This window comes from Nicotiana sylvestris, chromosome 7 (genome assembly GCF_000393655.2).
Source record: "Nicotiana sylvestris chromosome 7, ASM39365v2, whole genome shotgun sequence".
Lineage (NCBI taxonomy): Eukaryota > Viridiplantae > Streptophyta > Magnoliopsida > Solanales > Solanaceae > Nicotiana > Nicotiana sylvestris.
The window spans coordinates 84,214,605-84,238,963 of record NC_091063.1 but is presented as its reverse complement, the minus strand read 5'-3'; the positions used below and the strand labels follow the sequence as shown (position 1 = coordinate 84,238,963).

Genomic DNA, 24,359 nt, shown 5'->3' with positions numbered 1-24,359 from the left:
GAGTTAAGGAAAACTAAAACGTCCAGAGATAATCCAGTCCTAGTAAAGAAAGCAGTGACTCAAGAAAAGGTGGAGTTTTTGAGAAAAATGAAGGTACAAGATTATTCCATCATGGAACATCTGAGAAAGACGCCCACTCAGATTTCTTTGTTATCATTGCTAATCCATTCAGACGAGCATCGTCGGGCCCTGATGAAAATTCTGAACGAGGCTCATGTTCCCGACAAAATTTCAGTAAACCATCTGGAAAAGATTGCCAACAAAATATTTGTAGTGAACATGGTCACCTTTTCTGATGACGAGTTGCCTGTGGAAGGTACTGAACACAACAAAGCTCCCTATCTTACAGTGAAATGTGAAGATTTTGTAGTCACCAGGGTATTAGTTGACAATGGTTCTAGTGCAAACATCTGCCCTCTCTCTACTCTGAACAAGTTGAAAGTTGATGATGAGAGGATTCCTTAAAATAGCATATGCGTCCGAGGTTTTGATGGTGGAGGAAAAGAATCGGTTGGTGATATAGTGCTTGAGTTGACAATAGGACTGGTGGAATTCACCATGGAGTTCCAGGTACTAGACGTGGCCGTCTCCTACAATTTTGCTATTAGGTCGACCTTGGATTCATGTCGCCAAAGCAATCCCGTCCACTCGGCACCAGATGGTCAAGTTCGAATGGGATAGACAGGAGATCGTCGTGCATGGTGAAGATAATTTGTGTGCTCACAGTGATGCCTCTATCCCGTTCATTGAGGTTGCAGATGACGAAGGGCCTTGGCTCTATCAAGTTTTTGAAACAGTGCTGGTCGAGAAAGTTCCAGAAGGGAAATGTGTTCCTACTCCAAAGATAGCCTCTGCATCCGTCATGGTGGCCTCTGAAATGCTGAAAAATGGCTTTGTGCCAGGTAAAGGTCTAGATGCATCCTTCCAGGGTATCATACAGCTAGTCTCCCTCCCTAAAAACTTGGGTACGTTCGGTTTTGGATTCAAACCCACAGCAGCAGATGTGCAAAAGGCTAGAAAGTTGAAACAGAGGGTGTGGGCACTTCCAAAGCCTATACTGTGTCTCTCCAGGTCCTTTGTCAAGCCCGGTGCCAGAAAACACCCAGTGACGACAGTTCCAAGTTCTGTGGTTGACATTGATGAAGAGTTAACTGAAAGGTTCTAGAAATTGTTTGATGATGTGAACATGGTGGAAGTTGGAGAAGGTTCTAGCAAAGCAGACATGCAGTTTGCCGGGCCGAATGTAAAGCTTAACAATTGGAAGACTACTCCTCTCCCTACCAGGAAGGAGTCTTGGTAGTTTGTTTTATTTTCCTTTCTATCTAGGTCATTCCAGGGTTGTGACCCAGATTTTTTTTTTCTTTTCGCTTGTTGATGTACAAACCCTGTTATCCTTTATTTTCAATGAAATGCAATTTCCCTTTTCCATCATTCCTGATAGTTTTATTTTTGTTTTTTCCTTTGTACAGTTCTTTTTATGCTGGTTTCAATGACATGACATGCATGAAGAATCTTTAGACCAGTCTTAAAAGTCAATCTAATTCTGAAATAATGATCCAAGAAATAGAGTATGATGACGAGTCAGAATATGATGACGATGAGGCCTTTGAAAAGATTAGTAAGGAACTAAGTCATTTTGAAGAAAAACCCAAGCCTAATCTGAATGAAACAGAAGAAATCAATCTAGGGGATTCAGATAATGTCAGAGAAACTAAGATAAGTGTCCATCTTGAATCGCAAATCAGGGAAGAGATAATTAAAGCATTGTTTGAGTACAAGGATATTTTTGCATGGTCATATGATGACATGCCAGGCTTGAGCACCGATTTGGTGGTCCATAAATTGCCAATTGATCCAGCATTCCCTCCCGTCAAGCAAAAGTTGAGAAAGTTCAAAACTAACATGAGTGTGAAGATTAAAGAAGAGGTCACAAAGCAGCTTGATGCAAAGGTCATTCGAGTCACACGATATCCCACGTGATTAGCCAATGTTCTTGTGCCAAAGAAAGATGGTAAGACCTGGGTTTTGTGTTGACTACCGTGATCTCAACAAAGCAAGTCCAAAGGACAACTTCCTACTCCCAAACATCCACATTCTGATCGATAATTGTGCCAAGCATAAGATTGGATCTTTTGTGGACTACTATGCGAGGTATCATCAAATTTTAATGGATGAGGAAGATGCGAAAAAGATGGCATTCATCACACAGTGGGGAACATATTGCTACCGGGTCATGCTTTTGGTTTGAAAAATGCTGGGGCAACTTATATGAGGGCAATGACAACCATGTTCCATGACATGATACACAAGGAGATCGAGGTTTACGTGGATGATGTGATCATAAAGTCCAGGAAGCAGTCTAACCACATCAAAGATTTGAGAAAGTTTTTCCAAAGGCTATGCAGGTACAATCTTAAGCTCAACCCTGCAAAGTGTGCATTCGATGCTCTATCGGGGAAGCTGTTGGGATTCATCGTCAGTCGGCGGTGTATTGAATTAGATCCGTGAAAGATCAAGGCTATCCAGGAATTACCACCGCCAAGAAACAAAACCGAGGTGATGAGTCTGTTAGGGAGACTGAACTACATCAGTAGGTTTATCGCTCAACTCACGACAACTTGTGAGCCTATCTTCAAGTTGCTAAAGAAGGATATTGCGGTCAAATGGACCGATGAGTGCCAGTAAACCTTCGATAAGATCAAGGAGTATTTGTCGAACCCATCTGTGTTGGTCCCCCCAGAACCCAGAAGACCTTTGATTTTTTATTTGACAGTCTTGGATAACTCATTTGGTTGTGTGTTGGGTTAGCAAGACATCACCGGAGGGAGAGAGCAAGTCATCTATTATCTTAGCAAGAAATTCACATCTTATGAGGTTAAGTATACTCCCCTTGAGAGGACATATTGTGCTCTAACTTGGGTAGCACAGAAGTTGAAGCATTATTTGTCGTCCTACACCACTTACCTCATTTCTCGCCTGGATCCTCTAAGATATATCTTTCAGAACCCATGCCCACAAGACGGCTCGCAAAGTGGAAGATCTTGCTCACAGAGTTTGACATCATATATGTGACCCGAACGACGATGAAAGCCCAAGCTTTGGTCGATTACTTGGTCGAGAACCCGGTGAATAAAGAATATGAACCTTTGAAGGCTCATTTTCCTGAAGAAGAGGTAATACACATTGACAAGGTCGAGAAGGAGGAAAAGCCCGGTTGGAAACTCTTCTTTGATGGGGCTGCTAACATGAAAAGCATTGGGATAGGAGCTGTACTCATTTCTGAAATAGGGCATCACTACCCTGTCACTGCTCAACTTCGTTTCTATTGCACCAACAACATGTCTAAGTACAAAGCGTGCATTTTGGGTTTGAGAATAGCTATAGATATGGGAATCCAGGAAGTCTTAGCCTTGGGAGACTCGGACCTTCTGGTGCACCAGATTCAAGAAGAATAGGAGACACGGGATTTAAAGCTTATACCGTATCGACAATGTCTGCATGATCTTTGTCAACGGTTTCGATCTATAGAATTCAGGCACATTCTAAGGATTCATAATGAGGTTGTCGATGCCTTGGCTACTCTGGCGTCGATGTTATATCATCCAGATAAGGCTTATGTTGACCCTTTGCATATTCAGGTCTGTGATCAACATGCTTACTGTAACATGGTGGAAGAAGAACTTGACGGTAAGCCTTGGTTCCATGATATCAGGGAGTACATCAGGTCGGGAGTATATCCAATACAAGATATAGGGGATCAGAAGAGAACAATTCGACGTTTGGCAAGCAGTTTTTTCTTCAGTAGAGGAGTTTTGTACAAAAGAACTCCAGATCTTGGATTGTTGAGATGCATAGATGCTAGACAAGCCACGACTATCATGACCAGAGTGCATTCCGGAGTCTGCGGACCGCATATGAGCGGGTATGTTCTAGCAAAGAAAATTCTCCGAGCAAGTTATTATTGGCTCACCATAGAGAGAGATTGCATCAGTTTTGTGCGCAAGTGTCATCAATGTCAGGTACACGGAGATTTGATTCATTTTCTGCCGTCTGAATTGCACACAATATCCGCACCTTAGCCCTTTGTTGCTTGGGGTATGAATGTCATCGGACCAATTGAGCCTGCAGTATCCAATGGGCACAGGTTCATTCTGGTGGCCATTGATTATTTCACTAAGTGGGTTGAAGCTAAAACGTTCAAATCTGTGACCAAGAAGGCAGTGGTCGATTTTATTCATTCAAATATCATTTCCGGTTCGGAATCCCAAAAGTGAGCATCACAAATAATGGTGCTAATCTTAACAGTCATCTGATAAAGGAAATGTGTCAATAGTTTAAGATTACACATCGTAATTCCACCACATACCGCCTTAAGGCGAATGGAGCAGTCGAGGCAGCCAACAAGAACATAAAGAAGATACTTCGAAAAACGGTGCAAGGTTCCAGGCAATGGCATGAGAAGTTGCCATTTGCGTTGTTGGGTTATCGCACTACTGTTCGCAATTCAGTATGTGCAACTCCTTATTTGTTGGTATATGGCACTGAGGCAGTGGTACCCGCGGAAGTTGAAATTTCATCCCTTCGAATTGTTGCTGAAGTCAAAATTGATGATGATGAGTGGGTCAAAGCCCGTCTGGAGCAGTTGAGTTTGATTGATGAGAAAAGATTGGTAGCAGTGTGTCATGGCCAGTTGTATCAAAAGAGAATGGCAAGAGTATACAATAAGAAGGTGCGGCCCCGGAAATTTGAAGTGGGTCAGCAAGTATTAAAACGCATCCTTCCACATCAGGCTGAAGCAAAAGGCAAGTTCACCCCAAATTGGCAGGGGTCATTCATCATAACGAGAGTGTTATCCAATGGTGCTTTGTATTTAACAGATATAGAAGGCAAATGTGTAGATATGGCTATCAATTCTGATGCAGTCAAAAGATATTATGTATGATGCCTTTGGTTTAAATTGTGTCTGTTTGTACTTGGCATATTTTGAAGTTTGGAATGACGAAGACCTTTTATTCTGCTATCTAAACACTTTATCCTTTGTTACCCCTTTGAGCTTTATTTATTTTCTTTCATACCCCACTTTTGGAATCAGTAGCAAGGTTTAGAAACACGGATACAAAAGGTAAATAAAGAAGGAAAAGAGGAAAAGATAAGAGAAAAAGAGAAAGGAAAGAATGAAAAAGAGTGAAAAGAAGAAGAAGAAGAAAAACAAAAAAAAAAGAAAAGGAAAAAAAAGAGAAGAAAAGAAAAGAGAGAAAGAAAGAGAACAGACAAAAGTGCCAAAACAAAGCAATTCCTATGTCATGAACTACGTTCGACCTGATTCCTGTTAAGGATATGTAAGCAGCCTTACGGTTTGGTCCCATCAAAATAAAAATTCAAAAGTCCCCAAGCAAATAAACTGGGGCAGAAGTTGTGTTTGTTGTGAGAAATCTGATTCCAAAAGTTGTAATTCTAACCCATTCAAGTTGTTTTGAGCATTTGTGATATCCTTTCTTTCTAACCCTATCCAAAATCTCACATTACGGTCCAAAGAAAGACCTTTCGATCAGTCTTCGAGAGATGCCAAGTCGAGCAAGTAGAGGTGATTCATATCAGGGGCAACACTCCGGTCTAAGCAGGAAAAATGAAAAATGAGAGAGCCCTATTGATTAAAACCATCACGGGCACCGTAAGGCGATGGAAAGCTGAGAGAAATTTAAAAAATGAGAGAGTCTTATTAGTGAAAACCCTCGTGGGCACCGTAAGGCAACGGTGAGTTGAGAGATGAACAAATGAGAGAGGTTTGTTGGTAAAAACCCTTCAGGGCACCGCGAGCCGAACAAGGTCAGTGATTTGGTGAAGAAATTGGGTTATGGAAATCCTGGGGCATAAAGTATGGCAACTGAAAGGTGATTGGTTGAATCGGTTGGGCTGATTAATCCAAAATGCATGTCATGATCATTGGTGCCAACTGTTCCACTCAGATAAGTCTCTTTTTCTTTTCCCCCTCAAACAGTCATCCAGTTGTGAATTTTCTTCTTTATTCCTAACTCTTGAAGTCATTGCATTTTATTTCTTTTGGGCTTATTTCTCTAAGATTTTTCCAATGTCAGCCTTGTTTAAGCAAGTAAGAAAGGATTTCAAAGCTTACTACCAACTTCTAAATTGCACAAAGCAAAGTGCGGCCAAAGCATGCCAGAAATAGCATGATGCAAAACTTGAAAGAATAAGGTGTTAACGAAAGTTCAAACGGACGAATGGTTTGTGAATTTTGGGGAAGATACATAAGTTCAAATGGGAAGGACAGAAGCGTAAAACGACGGGTTTAGTGTAGAACATTCAAGTCATTCAGGGTCCTGTGGTTGAAATTCAGTAAAAAGATGAACAATTCTTGGCCAGTTCATGGCGGACAGTCGAAGCAAAGCACGGCAGCGAAAGGGCCACCTTCAGCAAGAATGCCACAAACTAACTACCACATTTTTAAACTAATAAGATTTTTCTTTGATTGAAATAGGGGCAGAAAATTTCATTTGTTTCGGAGAAATCTTCCGTAAGGAAAGCAAGTACCGGACAGGTTTGACCGTAAATTCTTAGGACCCGCCTAGATAATGGGATTTAATTTGAAGTTCTCAGGACCCTCCTGGACAATGGGACCTAGTTAAAATTCAAAACATTCATGAGTAACAAGATCTAGCATAAGTTCTAATTTGAGGAAATATAAGTTGGTTTTGAAGCTTTTATTCTTAGGATGAGATTCAATTGAAAATTTTCAGGACTCTCCTGAATAATGGGACTTAGCTTTAAGACCTCCATTAGATAACAAGATTTCGCGTAAGTTCTGTCGTAGGGAAATATAATTTAGCCTTAAAGTTGTCACTCGTAAGATAAACTTTGATTTTAATTTTCAGGACTCTCCAAGATAATGAGATCTAGCTTTTAAATTTTCATAGATATTGGGTAACATAATTCAATTAACACTCATAGATGTGCCCAGCTACCAAACTGGGGTAGAAAAGTTTCTTTTGTTTTGTCTATTTTTTGTAATCAGGTACCCACCTAGAGAAACAAGGGAAGATAGTTCAAAGGGAAGACAGTTCCAATGAAAAGCAATCTCAAGAGAAAGCAGTTCAAGTTTCAGGGAAAAACAGTTCGAGTGTTGGAAATCAGGAGCCCACCTGGAGAACAAAGGGAAAGTAGTTCAAGTATTGGCAGTCAGGCACCCACCTGAAGAACAAAGGGAAAGCAGTTCAAGTTTTGAAAATCAGGCGCCCACCTGGAGAATAAAGGGAAATCAGTTCAAGTTTTGGAAGTTAGGCACCCACCTGAAGAACAAAGGGAAAGAAGTTCAAGTTTTGAAAATCAGGCGCCCACCTGGAGAATAAAGGGAAATCAATTCAAGTTTTGGAAATCAGGCGCCCACCTAGAGAACAAAGGAAAAACAATTCAAATGTTGGTAATCAAGCGCCCATCTGGAGAATAAAGGGAAGCAGTTCAAGTTTCGGGGAAAAACAGTTCAAATTTTGGAAATCAGGCGCCCACCTGGAGAACAAAGGAAAGCGGTTCAAGTTTTGGAAATTAGGCGCCCACCTGGAGAACAAAGGGAAAGCAATTCAAGTGTTGGTAATCAGGAGCCCACCTAGAGAACAAAGGGAAAGCAATTCAATTGTTGGTAATCAGGAGACCACATGGAGAACAAAGGGAAGCAGTTCAAGTTTTAAGGAAAAACAGTTTAGATGTTGGAAATCAAGCGCCCACCTGGAGAACAAAGGGTAAACAATTCAAGTTTCAGAGGAAAGGAATACAATTTCAAGTTCGACAATCAGGCGCCCACCTGAAAAACAAAGGGAAAACAAGTCAAGTTTCAGAGGAAAAGAAGACAATTCAAATGTTGGTAATCAGGCACCCACCTAGAGAACAAAGGGAAAGCAACAATGTTCAAGGGAAGACGATTCAGGTTCAATGATCAGGTGTCCGCCTAGAGAACAAAGGGAAAGCACCTCAGAATACAATTCAAGTCAGCAACAAAGGAAGCTCACCTGGAGAGTACAAGTCAACAGAGCGGCAGAAATTGCAAGATCAAGTTCGAAGATACGTAGATAGGAATCTTGTAATTCATAGATCATTAATGTAGTCTAGCTTCTTCTATTTTGTCTTGGTGTAATAAGGGGTTCAGCAAGCAGCACAACAACAGCAATAGTGAAATCACAGCTTCCTGGTAGTCCCAGCAACTGAAACTTCTCGAACTAGACTGACCTGATTCCTTTATAGCCAAGTATATATAGGCAACATCGGAAGCAGGGTGCGGTCAAATCTTTCAAAAATGCTTCCCACGGAGTATCCAAACGGGCAAAAATCGCTAGTATTCGCTCACTTTATCTTTGCACGAAAACTCTTCGTGTTTTCGAGCAAAGAGGGGCAGCTGTGAGCACATGATTTTTTTCTTATGTGAATTACTCCCATAAAATAAAAGAAAAACAATTTTTCCATTTTTTTACAATTTTATAGGATTGTGTGGAAATTTGTGCCAATTATTTGCATTTTCTGTGCTGTTTATTTTTATTAAAAAACATGAAAAAGCCAAAAAATATTCCATGCATTGCATTTAGATCACTTTTTATATTTTAAGGTTAATTAGTTAATTATTTGCTTTATTAAAATTGAAAATCAAAAATTGGTTTATCTTTTGCATTTTTAGCCTTTTAATTCTAAATTAGTAATTTTCCCTTTTTAATTTAGGAGTAATTAATTCTTGTAAACATTATATTAGATAATTAACTTAATCTTGAAAATTATTTTATTTTAAGAGTTTAATTTTTGTTTTTAATCAATTGAAGAAGAAAAGAAAAAATAATTGAAAATTGAAAAGGAAAGAAAAGAGAATCAGAAATTAGGGTTGTTAGGGCCAAATCTCTGAAGCTCAAACCCCATTTCAACCCCCAAACCCGACCAAGACCCAGCCCAATCCTAGCCTACCCGGTCCAGTTTACCCAGCCTAACCAAACGACCCCGTTTCTATAGGTCAATCCCAGCCGTCGATCTAAGTCGATACAATGGCTGGGAACTGGGGTTTCTGCTTATATTTAAGTGTCTGAATCTACCCCCCTCCAGTCCAAACCCATTCCCTCCCATCTTCGTCTCCAACATAAGGAAACCCTAGATCCGCCGCCCCAAAATCCCACCGCCATAGCAGGTGGTGCAACCCCAATCAGCCCCAAATTAACATCTCACCACCCCCGTTCCCTCCTCTTTCCAAACACCCCAACCGTTTTCACCAAATCTTCATCGAATTCCTCGAATTTGAGATCGAAGGCTAGACCCCCGAACCCTAGCTTACCCAAATTCGCCCAAATTTGCACCCTACAGTTCCTATGTCTCCCCAAACCCAAACTCTTGGCAATTTTCTCAAACGAACCCTAGAATTTGTCGAATTTAGAATCTAGGGTTTAACCTAATTTTGGGTTGGGTTTGTAGTGAAGTTTTCTACTCACCAGGTTTGAAACTTGGTTTGACAGAGTATTCTTGACAAAGGTGCTCATTAGGGTGAGTTTCAGGCTTTGATGAAGCAGTTTGAGTGGCCATGTTGTTCATCTGTTGCTCTTGGCTAATGCTTCCGTTTGGTCAGTCATTCACTTTTCTTCTTCTTCTCCTTGTTAATTAGTCACTTAATTCTGTTTCTTCTTGTTTCTTTCTTTCTTTCTTTCTTTTTTAGTTCAAATCGATTTATGTTTGCATGTTAGATTTAAGTTATATTAGTTTATAGTAATATTAGCTTAATAATATAGTTAACATATTTTTAGTACTTTTGATTTCATGCTTGCCTTTTGCTTTGTTCTTCTTTTGTTTTGCTTCTTTAAAATTCTGATGCCAAAAGTTTCAAAACTATGTTGGTTTGTTTATGGGTTGTTGGTCTTGGACTAGAAATTGGGCCTCGTAGTTCAGAAGCCCGAAGGAAAGTGGGAAAGGTTCAAACATGCTGGGTTCTAGCCCAATTAGTGGTTTTTCTGAATGTAAATAACAAACATTTGAAGGGTAATTAGGGGATTTGTATTGAGAGAATCTTTTAAAAACTGCCTAGGAAAGTTCTAGGAAGGTGGGATTGGAGTGGTTTAACAAACAAGCTGTAATTTCAGAGTCTAAAATGAAAAAAAAATTGGGGAAGGGGTAATGTTAAAATCAATTCTGTTGCCCTAGGGTCTTTCTATAAAAGGTTTGTTTCCTTCATTGTCAAGGCAGAGATCAGGGGTCAAAAACACAGAAACGGCTGAAAAATTTCCAGCCTCACTTTCTCTGCATTAACCTTCTGAAAAGGCCATTTTCTTACTCTAAAAAAAATACTAAAAATTCCTGCATCTTTTGGGTTGTAATTGGTCTTGATTTTGCTCCTTAGTTTTGGTTGTTAGTTAGAAATCAAAAGCTTCAAGGAATTATTGTTCATCTGAGTTAAAAATGGTTTGAGTAGCTGAACATTGCTGTGTTTGGATTTGCTGATTCACTTCTGCTGCTACTACTGAACTCTTCATTTTCTTTGGTTTATTTGGATATCCATGTACCTCTTTGAACTTTATTGGATGTGAAGCTCAAACTTGAAGCATGTAATTGAATGAGGAGATTTAAGCATTAGTTCAGCTGACATTGTGTTGAATCTATCTTTGTTTTTCTTTGCATTACACTAGTTTTACTATGTGATCTACTGAATTTACCCATGTTGTTGACAGTATCATTTAGGGCTATATTAAACTTTAGCTTAGCATGTGAGTTTAGTTTTGGATGAATTCTTCCTGTCAAGTATATTATATTTGGACTTTAGTTTTGTCGTTTAGTTTTAGCTAGTTGAACTCTTGTTGTTGTGTATTTGATTTTGGACTGTTATAGTATGGACTTAATGTAGGTGAATAACATTCAAGTTAATGGTGATGTTGAGTTCCAGGTCAACTCTCATCATGACCTGGTTGTTTTAGATTTTGGTTTTTGGTATTTGAATGAATTCAGGAATTACTGTTGCATTGTGATGTCTAGTGTAAATGTCTGAAGTATTCTACTGTTGCAGTCACTATATGTATGAATTTAACATCGGTTAGTAGTAGCTTTGATCTTAAAAATACATGTAGCTTGAGTATTCATTGAGTGCTAGTGTTCTAATGTTCTACAATTTAGATTTAAAATAGATGGCGAATCTTTTATTTAGTTTGATGAAATCAATTGTCTAACGTAAATTAATGTTTGATTGATCAAAATGTAATAGATATTTGAAATGCCGAACCGCATCCCTTAAACAACCAGGCCCAATAAATGGCCTAAGACCGCCTGGCCCAAGCTGGGCTCGTGTATCTCAGGCCCAATACTTTGTCATTGTCCACTAGATTTGGTCGCCTGGCCTTAATAGCCCAAGGAGCTTATACGCTGGGCCATATCTTTGAAACGATCCATGGCCTAATGGTGCTCGCAATCAATAACTTCCTTTAATTTCAAACCTTTTGCAAATGCAAGTGTCTTTAGGCCTAGTTAAATATGACCCTTGTACTTAGATTGAGGTGTGCCATATCCACAAAACCTATAATGTATGGCCCTCAAAAGCTAGATCAAGACACCATTTGAGGAAATAGATTTGAGGCGTGCCATAAGCAAATTAAATCATCCATGACCCTCGTATTAATTAAGATATGAAAATGACAGATGTTCGTAGTTTGCTTTAGGCACGTTTAAAATACTATCGTGGTTGTGGACACGTTCGTGTGACATAATTATGATTTTAAAAACAAAACCGGAGTATGCGTTCGCGCAACTTTGGCCAAACTTCTTCTTAATAATAATAAAGCGCCACTAATTGTGGACACGTTTGCGTGACACGATATTTTGACGCGCCAAACCAATGGGTACACATACGTGTGACCCGTTTCAAGATAATTTCTTAATTAAAAGAGGCAAATGCACATAGGTTCTAAAATCAGTAATTAAATAATTTAATAAGCCAAGTATGATCAAAGCGACCGTGCTAGAACCACGGAACTCGGGAATGCCTAACACCTTCTCCCGGGTTAACAGAATTCATTACCCGGACTTCTGTATTCGCAGACCATAATAAGAGTCAACTTTCCTCGATTCGGGATTTTAAACCGGTGACTTGGGACACCATAAATTATCCCAAGTGACGACTCTGATTTTAATATATAATCCCATTTCGATTGTCACTTAAATTGAAAAAAACTTCTATATACTCTTAATTTCGCAAGTTTAATTTGAAAGTATTCAATCATTTTGAGTTCAATCCTTTATGCCAATAAAATAAGATAAATCATTTTGAGCTTGTACTTTTTTTCCTTTCATATTTTGTTTTTATCTAACATATGTTTTAACAATATTTGGTGTTATTTAAAGTTTGTTTACTGATTGACCTGGAATGATAAGATAAGAAACTACATATACATATACATGAAGGACCAAAATAGTTTGTAACCCCATACGTTAAGGACCAATTTTGATCATTTTCTCGTCGGTGTGCGCCAATTGCCAAAACGGCTTCGGCCAACGTGGCCGTACTTTGAAAAGATCGGTCAAGCAGCAGAGCAACAGTAAAGTACATCCAAAACCCTACTTCAATCTTCTCTGAAATTCCTCCTCGTACTTGTATGCTTAAACCCTTAACCCTTCGCATAATGTACGCTATAGCTCGGTCACGATTGCGCATTTCTTCGTTAATTTCAAGGAAAAATCGTCGCTTTTCATCAAGCGTTATCGCAGATCCTCCTAAGGAACCAATAATCTCTTCCTCTAATCTCCTCAAAGATCAGCCTCCTCCATCTCCACTGCCCGAACCTTCGGCCACCGGAGCCGAGAAGAATTCATGGAATTTTCTCAAGTACAGCCTCGGTGCTGCCTTCACCGGTGGTGTTGCCACTGCTGGTTACGCTACCTACGGTACTTTGCTTTATTCTTTTCTGTATTCTTCCACTTCATTTAGGACTTCTGATTTTGCCATTTAAATCGTCATCCATTTAGTATTGCTTGGATCGATAAAGGATTTTGTGACTCAAATTGAATGTGTGATTTTGATGCAAGACTGAAAAATGGCAAGGAAGAAGAAGAGAACTAGCGGCTACACTATGAGCCCGTCTGGATTAGCTGAATTTAAGTAGCAGTTAAAAACATTTTTAAGTGCTGGAGCTGAAAGAAGCTGAAAAGAAGGCGTTGATATGCTGTTAGTACTAAAAATGATCTTATTATTATTATAGTATTTTTAATATTAAATTAATTCAAATGCTGATAATTTGTGTCTCCATTCTGTTTAAGTTATAAATTGATTGGGTAAGTTTATTTTTAATAAATGCAAAGTATCTATTCAAATAACAGAAAATAGTTATTAATTTGAGTAATTAAAGTTTGTAAGCAAATATTAGCATTTTCCTAAATACAGCCAATAAATTGAAAAATACGGTGAGACAAAAGTGTCATCAAAGTAGACCATGAATTTGTATCTTACCATAGGAAAACACAAATTCTGAATTTATAGTTCACATCTAGCAGGCTTGATATGTAATTGCTAATATTAAGTTTCAAGGAGAGAAATTGCGCTAATTATATATCTCTATGACTCTATCTTCAACTTGTGCAATTTAAACTTTTGCTAAATCACCACAAACAAAAGCTAGGCTCCATTTGCTCTTTAAGGGTCAGCCTAAGAAATAGCAAAGAAGTGTTTTCGTTCCCTATGAGCAAAGTAGCAAACTATCACAGGCACTGTTATAGCGAAGAGGATAGCAACGACAATGGAAGCAGCAAAAGAAAGAAAGTGGAGTTGGGGTTTTTAATGAGGGAAGGGTACTTTAGAGATTGTAAAAACATGTAACGGATAATAAGATAAATTATTTGGTCAAACCTAAATAGCTTTAAGTTAAAAAGCTATGGGTTGGACATCCCCAACACTTAGGGCTTTTGGCTTGTTTTGGCTTAAAAACACTTTTGGAGTTTTACTAACAACAAAACAAGCCAAAGAGTGCGTTTAAGCTGGTCGTTTGACCAGCTTTAAGCCCATTGATAGTTTGGAAATGAGATAATTACAAGATTAAAGCAATGCTCTGCTAAATGGGGACATACTCTGCCATATTCGTAACTGAATTTTGGACTGTCATCATAAAAGACAAAAAGAACTATGCACAGCACCATTGACCCTCAGAAATTTCTCGGTTACAAAAAGAAGAAGAAGAGAAAGAATATCAATTGCATAAAAAGAGGAAATCAATTAAATGAAAAAGAAAGAGATAAACTATCCGCAGGCTAAGAATATAAAAATATTCATGATATGGGCTTGTTTTAAAGCCTTATCTTTTAAACCTCTCATAATTGTTACCAGGCAGACTGTTGCTTTGATTGTAGCTTAGTACATTGTTATTTAGTTTGGCCAACAGTGGGTTTATGTCCTGTTGTTCTTAATGGATTTGATATGTTGATTTGGAATAGTCTATGTGAAAAATTCAAAGGGGGCAAGGGACTGATACTTGGAAGGATTGAAAGGCTGTCTTTTCTAATTAATTTTCTGTTGGTGTTATGTGCATATCATTTCTGAACACCGACTATCTGTGATTTACAGCATATACGTTGGATGAAGTTGAGGAGAAGACCAAGGCTTTGCGTGCATCTGCAAACTATACTGCTGGTGATAATGCATCTGGTGTTGATGTTAGTCTGGGTCTGCTCTAATGTATTTGCACTGAATGTATTTATGTTATCCTGAGCCTGTAGAATAATGACAAAGTAGTTGTTTATTTGGCGTTATGAGGAGTATTGCAAGGTTAAATCTAAAAGGAAAGAAAATAAAATAAAATAAAAATTAGACAGTACATGCTACATATAAACAACATTTGGCTTGAGGCGGTGGGGAATAGATTATTCATGTCTTAGCTTCAACTATCTACTTAAATCACGTGTTTGGTTTGTGGTTGCATTTTTCTTTTTTACTTTGTCAGTAAACGAGGACTCGTCAAAAGTTGGAAAAGAATATGAGTGGAATGGTAGGATACGTTAATGCCATTCAAACCTGGAATATATACTGCTCAAACAATGCATACGTATTGGCAGTAATTGTTTGAAACTTTACCATGGGCTCATGAATACACACCTTTGGCCAATTTGATTCGCCGGAGAGATAATCAACATCCATTTGTGTTGTAATTTAAAAGTCTCTAGTTGATGAATCAGAATCTTGAGAAGAATTTTCATTTCTACACCATTATAGACAGTTCCATACATATTATCTATTTTATAGAATTCAAACTTGAACCTTATTCTTATTTTATTACAATTCATTATTTGTAAGGTAAGGGCGTTTACTGTCTGTTCTTGATTCACATGCTTCCAAGTTCCATTTTAGTGTCGGAGTAGATATTGTTACTTTCTCTCGTCCACGGAAGAAGAACCTAATCATTTTCCTTCCAACTTTCTTTCGGGAGAAAGGTGGGACTGAGAAGAGCCCGAGTAAATGGAAAGGACAAAATAAAGGATAAATCCCACTCTCACCTTACAGAGACAATGCTAGTAGTAGTCCAATTTATGATCATGAGGGTTTTGTTCCGAATAGTGATAGAAGTGTTGATATTGTTCCTTCATTATTCAGAAATTTCGATTTTTGCGCAATATCATGACAGGTCAATAAAAAGGGTTTCTACTTTTTCAAATGAACAATGTGAAGACCTATAACTGTTTGTGGAGTTGATCATTCGGACCTCTCAATTCATAAATGTAGATCTTGAACCTCTATGAATGGAGATTTGTAAGTTATATGATATTTATAATCCATTGATGCTTTGGTTCTTGTTGGGAGGATAAATGACTTACTTAACTCAATGGTTAGAGTACTGCTATCAACAACAATAACAAACCCAGTGTAATCCACAAGTAGGGTCTGGGGAGGGTAGTGTATTCGCAGACCTTACCCCCACCTTGTGAAGGTAGAGAGGCTGTTGCCGATAGACCCTCGGCTTAAGAAACACTAAACAAGAAGCAACCAACAATAACAACAAGAAAAAACAAAGACGCTACGTGTAATAACAGAGATCTAAAAATAAGAAATACAAGAATAATACTAACAAAACTAGTAAGAATGACACAACATGGAATAACAAATATCTAGGAACACGAAAATGTAAGAATATTATTAATACTACTGGTAGGATTAGGAGAAACTCTCGACTACCTATCAACCATAATTCTCGACCTTCACACCTTCCTATCGAGGGTCATGTCTTCGGTAAGCTGAAGCAATGCCATGTCCTGCCTAATCACCTCTACCCAATACTTCTTTGGCCTACCTCTACCCTTACTCAGACTCGCCATGGTCAACCTCTCACACCTCCTAATCGGGGCATCGATATCTCTTCTCATCACGTGCCCGAACCATCTCAACCTCGATTCCCGCAATTTGTCTTCCACAGGGGTCACTCCCACCTTGTCCCTGATAACTTCATTCCTAATCTTATCTTTCCTGCCCACACATCCATCTCAACATCCTCATTTCTGCTATTTTCATCTTCTAGACATGAGATTTCTTGACTGGCCAACACTCAGTACCATACAACATAGTCAGTCTAACTACTACTCTAGAACTTGCCTTAAGTCTTAGTGGCACATTCTTATCACACAAAACACCGGATGTGAGGCATCCTCGTCAATCTCCTCATTGCCTTAGATAACAGACCCAAGGTACTTGAAACTATCTCTCTTGGGAATGACTTGTGTATCAAGCTTCACGCGTCAAACAACAAACGTCATTGGTTAGAGTACTGTTATCAAACAACAAAAGTCATTGGTTCAAATTCAATAGGAGATAAAGCATATTTATTTATATAATGGATAAGTACCAATACGCGGTGGGGGAGTTGATCCATTATGAGTGAATGCATTAACCGATCATTTGTTTATCTGTAGAGTTATCTGCTCAATCTTAATGGATTGGTGCGTGTCTTATCTGTTTATTTAGATTTGGCAGTTTTATTCGGTTAGCTCTTCTTTTTGAAGAATTTTTTTATATCTGGTTTCCTATTCTTTTTGCAGAAATTTCAAGCTTTGCTATACTCCTCTGCAATGACAGGTTTATTTAGTTCCTAGTTCTCTCCATCTTATCCAAGAACATGAAGTTATGCCAATGCTACACATTGTCAGCTGTGTGCAATATATAGAGATAATACACATTACTTCATCAAAAGAAATATACATATAATACACATTATCATCTTCAACTTTTTTTTTTTCTATTTTATTTACTTATATATTTATTTATTTTAAGCACTAACATGCTGATTTTATGTTGCATGACATGTCTGGCAACTAGTCAGGCAGGTGGCCATAACTTCTGTGTTCCCTTTATTCATGAATTCTGCCATTGTTGCCACATCAAATCATGTGTTGCACTGTTGGGGGATGGGGGTTGTCTGTCCTGTACATGTAATGTGTAATTTATGGGATTATCCTTGCAATGCCTCATATTGGGGCCTATGACATGGTTTACTACATAGCTCATTGACATGATCCATGGGATTAACTATGTCCCCATTCCAGAACTACTGATTAAAAACAGAAAATAAAAAAAAAATGTGTGCTCAATTCTTGATTTTTCCCGGTTGTGGTCTTAATGGAAGCAAGTATAAGGAAGGATGAAACCATACTTTTTTAGGACGTAATTTTATTTTTTCTTAATTATGTTGATAATTTTTTTAATGCATTCTTTAGTAATTTTTTGGCTTAATCTTGACCCTGTTCTCCGTTTTTATGTTGCTGTATTGATTCTCTTCTGAAAATTACAGTGCCTGCCAAGTTAGTTGAGCTTTACCTAGATCTTAGGCGCCTGACTGAAGAACAAGTTCGAGTTGAGTAATTATGCAACTTTTTTATTTTTATGCCGTGTAGCTTTTCTAAGTCTTTGTTCTTCTTGCATATTATCTCTTCCCAGTTGCAGCTAATATCTTTTTGACTGCTTTAGGGTTTTAGTGAACCAATATCGGACAAGCTCCTGCCAGATTTGCATCCATTAGAACAGCATGTCTTTACCCTTGTTCTTGATCTGAGTGAGACATTGGTCTACTCTGACTGGACGGTAAAATTCCTATTCATAAACAAGATGGTTTTTCATTTAATTGTGGTAGTTTGAACTAACTGTCGTTGCTTTTCGTGGATCATGGAGGTTTAGTCGTACTATTAGGTTCTTCCTACCGGTAGAGCTTCTCCCTCCTCAGAGTATTCAGATTGTTTTATCATTTCATATTTCTGTCATTAATATGACTTTCTGTCCCCTAAAAGCGTGAGAGAGGCTGGAGAACGTTTAAAAGACCTGGGGTTGAGGCTTTTCTGGAACACTTGGCTCAATTTTATGAGATCATTGTATATTCGGACCAACAGAACATGGTATGTTCCACTTCCTTCCTAGTGTCTTCTGGATTTTGTACCAGTTATGTATTTAACACTTCTGCCTTTGGCATTTGCAGTATGTTGATCCCATTATTGATAGATTGGATTCAAAGCAGTCTATCCGGTATAGACTATCAAGGGGTGCAACTAGATATGTTGGTGGCAAGCATTACAGAGTAGGTGGTTTTGCTCATTCTCTAAATTTTCCATTCATTAGTGTATTCTTTATGTATCTTAGAGTCATTTAGTTGGTCAATGTCCTTCGTAATTACAATTCTCTTTACTCGTTGTGTTTTCGTCTGTGTCTGCGTGGCTGGAGTTAACCAAGAAAAAAATCGCATTATGGATGTTGCGTTATAGTTGGAATAATGAACTTGTGAATCCTGTAGGATACTTTTACTCCCATATATAAGTGTTCTTTAGTCAAGTCTTAATTCTGAATGATTTTGCTATTGGAACTTCTATACTAATGGTTTTCCTCTCTGTAAGATTTTGAGTCATAGTTGGCGTTCTTTGGACTATGAGTTTCCTTCTTGAAAAGCTTCATGTGATCTGTTGGCAGACTCCATTGCCTATCTTGGGGGTGAGGGTTTGTTTGGTATTTGAGGTGAAGTTGAATGGTGTTTGGTTGTCCCAAAATGGAGATAGTCTAATTGAGTTACGTAAATTAAATTCAGGAAAATACAAGAGAGACAAAATAAAAGTTAATTGGACAAGTATTAGATCAAACTATTTATGTTATTCAAATTGATTTTCTTAACCAAGACAAGTTAATCTGCAAGAGAGAAAGAGTTTTCTGTAACTGCCTATTTGGTAACACGATAGATGAAAGAGATTCCCACAAACATGGATTTGTAGAGTAACATGGAGATAAAGAAGTTCACTATATGGAATATTGGGTGTCAGCAAGACAATAATCAAAATGGAATATTGAGTGTTAGCTACTAAAATTCTGACGTGATTATAAGGATATAATAATCCAATATGCCCTTATATAATTACTTCATCCATTCCAATTCGTTTGATGTTCTTTACTTTTTACCCTTTAAAAAAAATTGTCGAATTTCTTAGATTTAGAAACTATTTAGTCTGAACATTCCCATTTTTAGTGACATGTTCCTTCAAAGATTGACATGATATGTTGTACTAACATACTTCTCTACTTTACACAAATTTAGCTTTTGTGTTAAATATCTTGGTTTCTGTCATAAATTTGGTTTGCATTCAACTACTGCCAAACAAAATGGAAGGGAGTACTAAATTGTAGGGTGGAAAAAGGTAATATTAGAAATCTGGTAGGCGTCTGGAATAACGCAATCGACTAAATTAAATGACCTAAATTTAGAAGTAGATCTTGGTGAAACAGTGAAGTTGTCAACTTCAGAGCCTCAAATGCACAAAATTGTGGACAATTATTGCAAATAAACATGACATCATATAAAATAAAAAGGATTTCATACTCTTGAGAGGGGTTGCTCTGATGGTAAGCAACCTCCACTTCCAACCAAGAGGTTGTGAGTTCGAGTCTCCCCAAGAGCAAGGTGGGAAGTTCTTGGAGGGAAGGATGCCGGGGGTCTATTTGGAAACAGCCTCTCTACCTCAGGGTAGGGGTAAGGTCTGCGTACACACTACCCCCCAGACCCCACTAAGTGGGATTATACTGGGTTGTTATTGTTGTTGTTGTTGAATAAGGAATCAAATTGTTAACTGATAGTCCTTTAATTTATATAATAAAAAGGATTTCATACACTTGAATAAGGAAACAAATTGTGAACTGATAGTTAGTCTGATTAAGAATTGAAGGAGACAAATTTCAGGTAAAGAAAATTTCCCCTGGGGATGCATAATTGTTAGATCCACTACTGTGAATATTGTCTAAAGTAAGGAAACAAAATTGTGAACTGATAGTCCTTTAATTTATATAACAAAAAGGATTTCATACTCTTGAATAAGAAAACAAATTGCAAACTGATAGTCAGTCTGATTTAGAAATTAAAGGAAACAAATTTCAGGTAACAAAATTTCCCCTGGGGATGCTTAATTGTTAGACTCCTTACTGTGAATATTGTCTAAAGTTAGGAAGATTATCGGAAATTATACTGGCAATGAAGAAAGGGAATCTGTATACATCCTAGTTCAGGTGAGCAACTGAGTAGTATGCGAAGCTATTTTATAAAGATGAAAGTACAGAACAAGGAGGGAATGTAAAAAAGAGTAATTTCTTGTAATCGCCCCCAGGTCTTTAGTCTAATGGTAAGAGCGCAACGCGTGATGTGTGGGTGAGGTGTACATCACGGCCACAGACAAATGCTTGGTATTTAAGTGGAGAAGGGTAGAGGGGCGGGCCCATTATCCACCTAGTTTTGAACCGTGCACTACTGGCCCTTGGGGATTTCTCGGTTATCAAAAAAAGAAAAGAAATGAAAAAGAGTAATTTTCTGTAAATCATGTGAACAGGTATATACTTTCCTGCATTGGTTTGCTTGTGTAGAGTTACCTTAGGATTGATCAAGTTCAGAAGCAACAAGCGGTACCCTTTTTTTTTTGGGATAAGATGGAAGGATCAAGAGGTACTTATCATAAAGATGGAACGTCAAGAGGTGCAATTAAACAGGTTATCACTGTGTTTCAGGGTTCAGGAAGGCTTATATTGAATGAGAAATTGAGATACAGGATTCAGGAAGGAAATTTTTCCAGTGTAACTTTACTTGGTAAATGTGATAGATGTGGTTCTTTGATCTTTTTAGCCAAAAGGTCCCCCAAATTAGCTGAATTACTGTACCTTTAGGCAATGTATTATGATACATCTAGATCCCAAAGTATGGAAGTTGATAACTGACACTTTTCTCTGGATTTCAATAAGAAGGTAACCTTTACTGAGTTCTTGAACTGTTTGCTGAGAGGCTTGAGCATCTAGCTTAGCTTTCAATATATAGAACTAATTACTTTATGCGTGAATGGTGTCTTCCTCTTAGAAGTTTGTTTTAGTCATTGGGCATCTTAGCTGCAAATGAATTTGGCAGAGGATGGGGCAGTACGGAAAGAAAAAATGTGGAACCTAATAGAAATTACTACTAGTTGGACCCCCCGAAAAAAGATTTTTTCTATCGATTGTGTGATAACTTTTTCTTCTTCTCAATCATTCAAGATATTATGTGAATTAATATATTACTGAATCTAATGAGTTAAACTTAAATTAAAAGTAAAAAAGAAAAGTTATAGAGGTTTCTTAACACTTGAAAATTCTTATGATTAGTCATCCTTGTGATGTGCATCTTTTGGATTAACAGAAATATTAGATCACACATAATTCCTTTTTTTGCGCAATCTTAAAGATATGCTTCAACTGCGACGAGAAAATCCTATCAACCTTACCTTTTAAGTTTCTCTTTTCTTTTTGTTTGTTTTATGTTTTACTTCATTTCCAACTCCTTGCAAATGGTGATAATTGTGATTTCCATTTATCTTCCCGTCTTTCTTTGGTGGGACCTCATTTTTTTCACCTTCCTTTTTTTATTTGTTTTATGTTCTCTAACTCTAGCAGGCAATTGTTAAGATTTCTGTGTCATCTGTGTCTGTTCTTTTGCAGGACCTCTCCAAGCTGAACAGGGATCCATCAAGAATTATATATGTTAGTGGTAACGCATTAGAAAGTAGCCTTCAGCCAGAGAATTGCGTAGAAATAAAACCATGGAAAGGAGATGTGGAAGATACCACACTTTTGGATCTTATTCCTTTTCTTGAATGTAAGCATGTCAATAACAGATGATGTATAGAATCAGGTGGTCACCATGCAAATCTCACTTTTAATGACTTCATACCTTGTGCATGCAGATGTTGGAAAGAATAGGCCAGCTGATATTCGAACTGTATTAGCTTCATACCAAGGACGTGATATCGCAAAGGAGTTTATTGAACGATCCAAGGAGCACCACAGGTCAAGTTTCTTGTTGATTCATTTACGAGATATCGTTGTGCACTTGAATAGTATTAAATTCTTGAAGACTTAGAGCTTTACATGATTCTGATTTATTTTTTTATTTCTTGTTTAATTATTCATTTTAGTCCCCCCCAAACCCCACCCACGCGGTTGATTTTATTCAACGATTGACCAAAATATTAATAATAAATAAAGGGTTAAAAGGTGTATGAAGGTATTGGAATTAAGGGGGTTGTTTATTTGCCAGGGCTGGTCCTATAAAGTGCATTGCTAGTTTCTACTTTTTAGTTGCTCCACCTGGCTCCCGCAGGGAAAGAAAATTGCTTGTTGGAAAATTTGTAACATGTGGATCAGATTAGTTCCAAGATTGACATAATCTCCTTTTGTTTCATGTACCTCCTAAAGATGGTATTATTAGTTAGTCAATCTTATAACACGAGAAAATTTCTTATGTTACCTTCTGAATGGTGCTAGTTTGTTTATTATTACCAATATTGTATTACTTTTAATTTTGATGTTTTTGTTTAAACGATCTAACTAAGTAATACATCTTTTTCTTAAACTATATTTTGATTCGTTACGTCTAAAAATCACTTTGCTTATTTAGCGGATAAAGAATTGTCAATCAGTTATTTATAGTCTTATCATGAATTATCAACCAGTTCTAGTGAAAGTATTATATTTTTAAAAAATTTAAAATTTAACATCGTAGTTATAAATGAACGTGGACGATATTGGAATTTTGAAGCAGTGATTAGGTAACTTTTAATGTAAATGTCACTCTTACTCTACATTGAAGTAGAGGGGAGGCTTCTCTTACTCTACAGTGTAGAGTTCCAAATCCATAAAACTGTATTAAGGTTTTTTTTTTTTTTTTTGAAGATGAATAGAAATATCCCCCAACTTGATCTATCTAGATTCTAGAAATTTGTTTCATTTATTCATTATTTTTGGCTCCATATGGGCGATTGGTCTCAAGATATGTTTTGTTGTTTGATTGGGGGCACTTTCTGTTTCACTCCCACAGATCAACCTTTAACACAATTTCTTACATATTTGTCTCTTAACATCTCTTCTTTTAACCTGGAAAATATGTAGTTATGCGCCTTCTGACTATGTTGTGCGAATTCTCCAAAATGCCGTCGGACCCATGTCGGATCCTCCAAAAATGCATTACTTTTGGAGGATCCGACACACCCGACGATATTTTAGGAGAGTCCGAGCAACATAGCCTTCTGATTTTCATCTCCATCTCCATATGATTTTCTTTTCTTATTCCCCAATTCCAAGCCTTTAGTTTGACAGTACTTTCTTTTTATCATTGGTGGCTTAGCTTGTTTTTGGATGAGATTGTTACTGGTTAGGTTAAATTCTGTGATAATTTATCGCATGATAGTGTTAACATAATGACCTGTTGATGCAGGCGTATGCAAGAGCAGAAGCAGCATGGTCGTCTTTGGCGTCGCTAGTGCTGCGTGTTATTTTTGGAAGTTTGAATTCAAAAAGGCTTTCTTCGGAAGATGAAAACAATTGACACAATACAATAAACTTTAATCCATTTTTTTGTGTAACTAAAGAATTCACTTTAATAATGTTACTCCTCTAACAACGTGCCTGTAATCTTTTTGCCAAGCAACGACATTTTTTTCTCATTTAGTTCCACTGTAATAATGGGGAATGGCTAATAGCCTGTTTGGCCAAGCTAATTTTTGGCCAAAAGTATTTTTTTTTTGGTCAAAAGCACTTTTGGCCAAAAATTAAGGTGTTTGGCCAAGCTTCTGGAAGGAAAAAAGTGTTTTTGAGGAGAAGCAGAAGCAGTTTTGGAGAAGCAGAAAAAAGTAGCTTTTCTCCAAAAGCACTTTTTTGAGAAGCACTTTTGAGAAAAATACGCTTAGAAGCAGTTTTTTAAAGCTTGGCCAAACACTAATTGGTGCTCAGAAGTGCTTTTCAATCTAATTAGCTAAACACAAATTGGTTCTCATCAAAAGTACTTTTGAGAAAAGCACTTTTGAAAATTAATTTTTGTAGCTTGACCAAACTGGCT

At 37.6% G+C, this 24,359-nt stretch overlaps 1 protein-coding gene across 1 annotated transcript; it reads left to right on the top strand.

The window, feature by feature from the left end:
- Positions 1-12,431: 12,431 nt before the first annotated feature.
- LOC104216307 (mitochondrial import inner membrane translocase subunit TIM50-like) lies at positions 12,432-23,967 on the top strand. Its single transcript, XM_009766334.2, has 10 exons — positions 12,432-12,897; positions 14,567-14,655; positions 17,026-17,062; positions 17,775-17,836; positions 17,951-18,064; positions 18,268-18,372; positions 18,453-18,551; positions 21,965-22,121; positions 22,210-22,312; positions 23,739-23,967. The coding sequence occupies exons 1-10, from the start codon at positions 12,609-12,611 to the stop codon at positions 23,782-23,784; spliced, it is 1,101 nt and encodes a 366-aa protein (XP_009764636.1). The 5' UTR covers positions 12,432-12,608; the 3' UTR covers positions 23,785-23,967.
- Positions 23,968-24,359: the final 392 nt, after the last annotated feature.

Bases quoted from the DNA above. Each gene is read 5' to 3' on its own strand.
- LOC104216307 (XM_009766334.2), top strand. From the start codon at position 12,609: ATGCTTAAACCCTTAACCCTTCGCATAATGTACGCTATAGCTCGGTCA. The intron at 14,656-17,025 runs GTTAGTCTGGGT...TTCTTTTTGCAG, and splicing joins ATAATGCATCTGGTGTTGAT to AAATTTCAAGCTTTGCTATA. The intron at 22,122-22,209 runs GTAAGCATGTCA...TTGTGCATGCAG, and splicing joins TCTTATTCCTTTTCTTGAAT to ATGTTGGAAAGAATAGGCCA.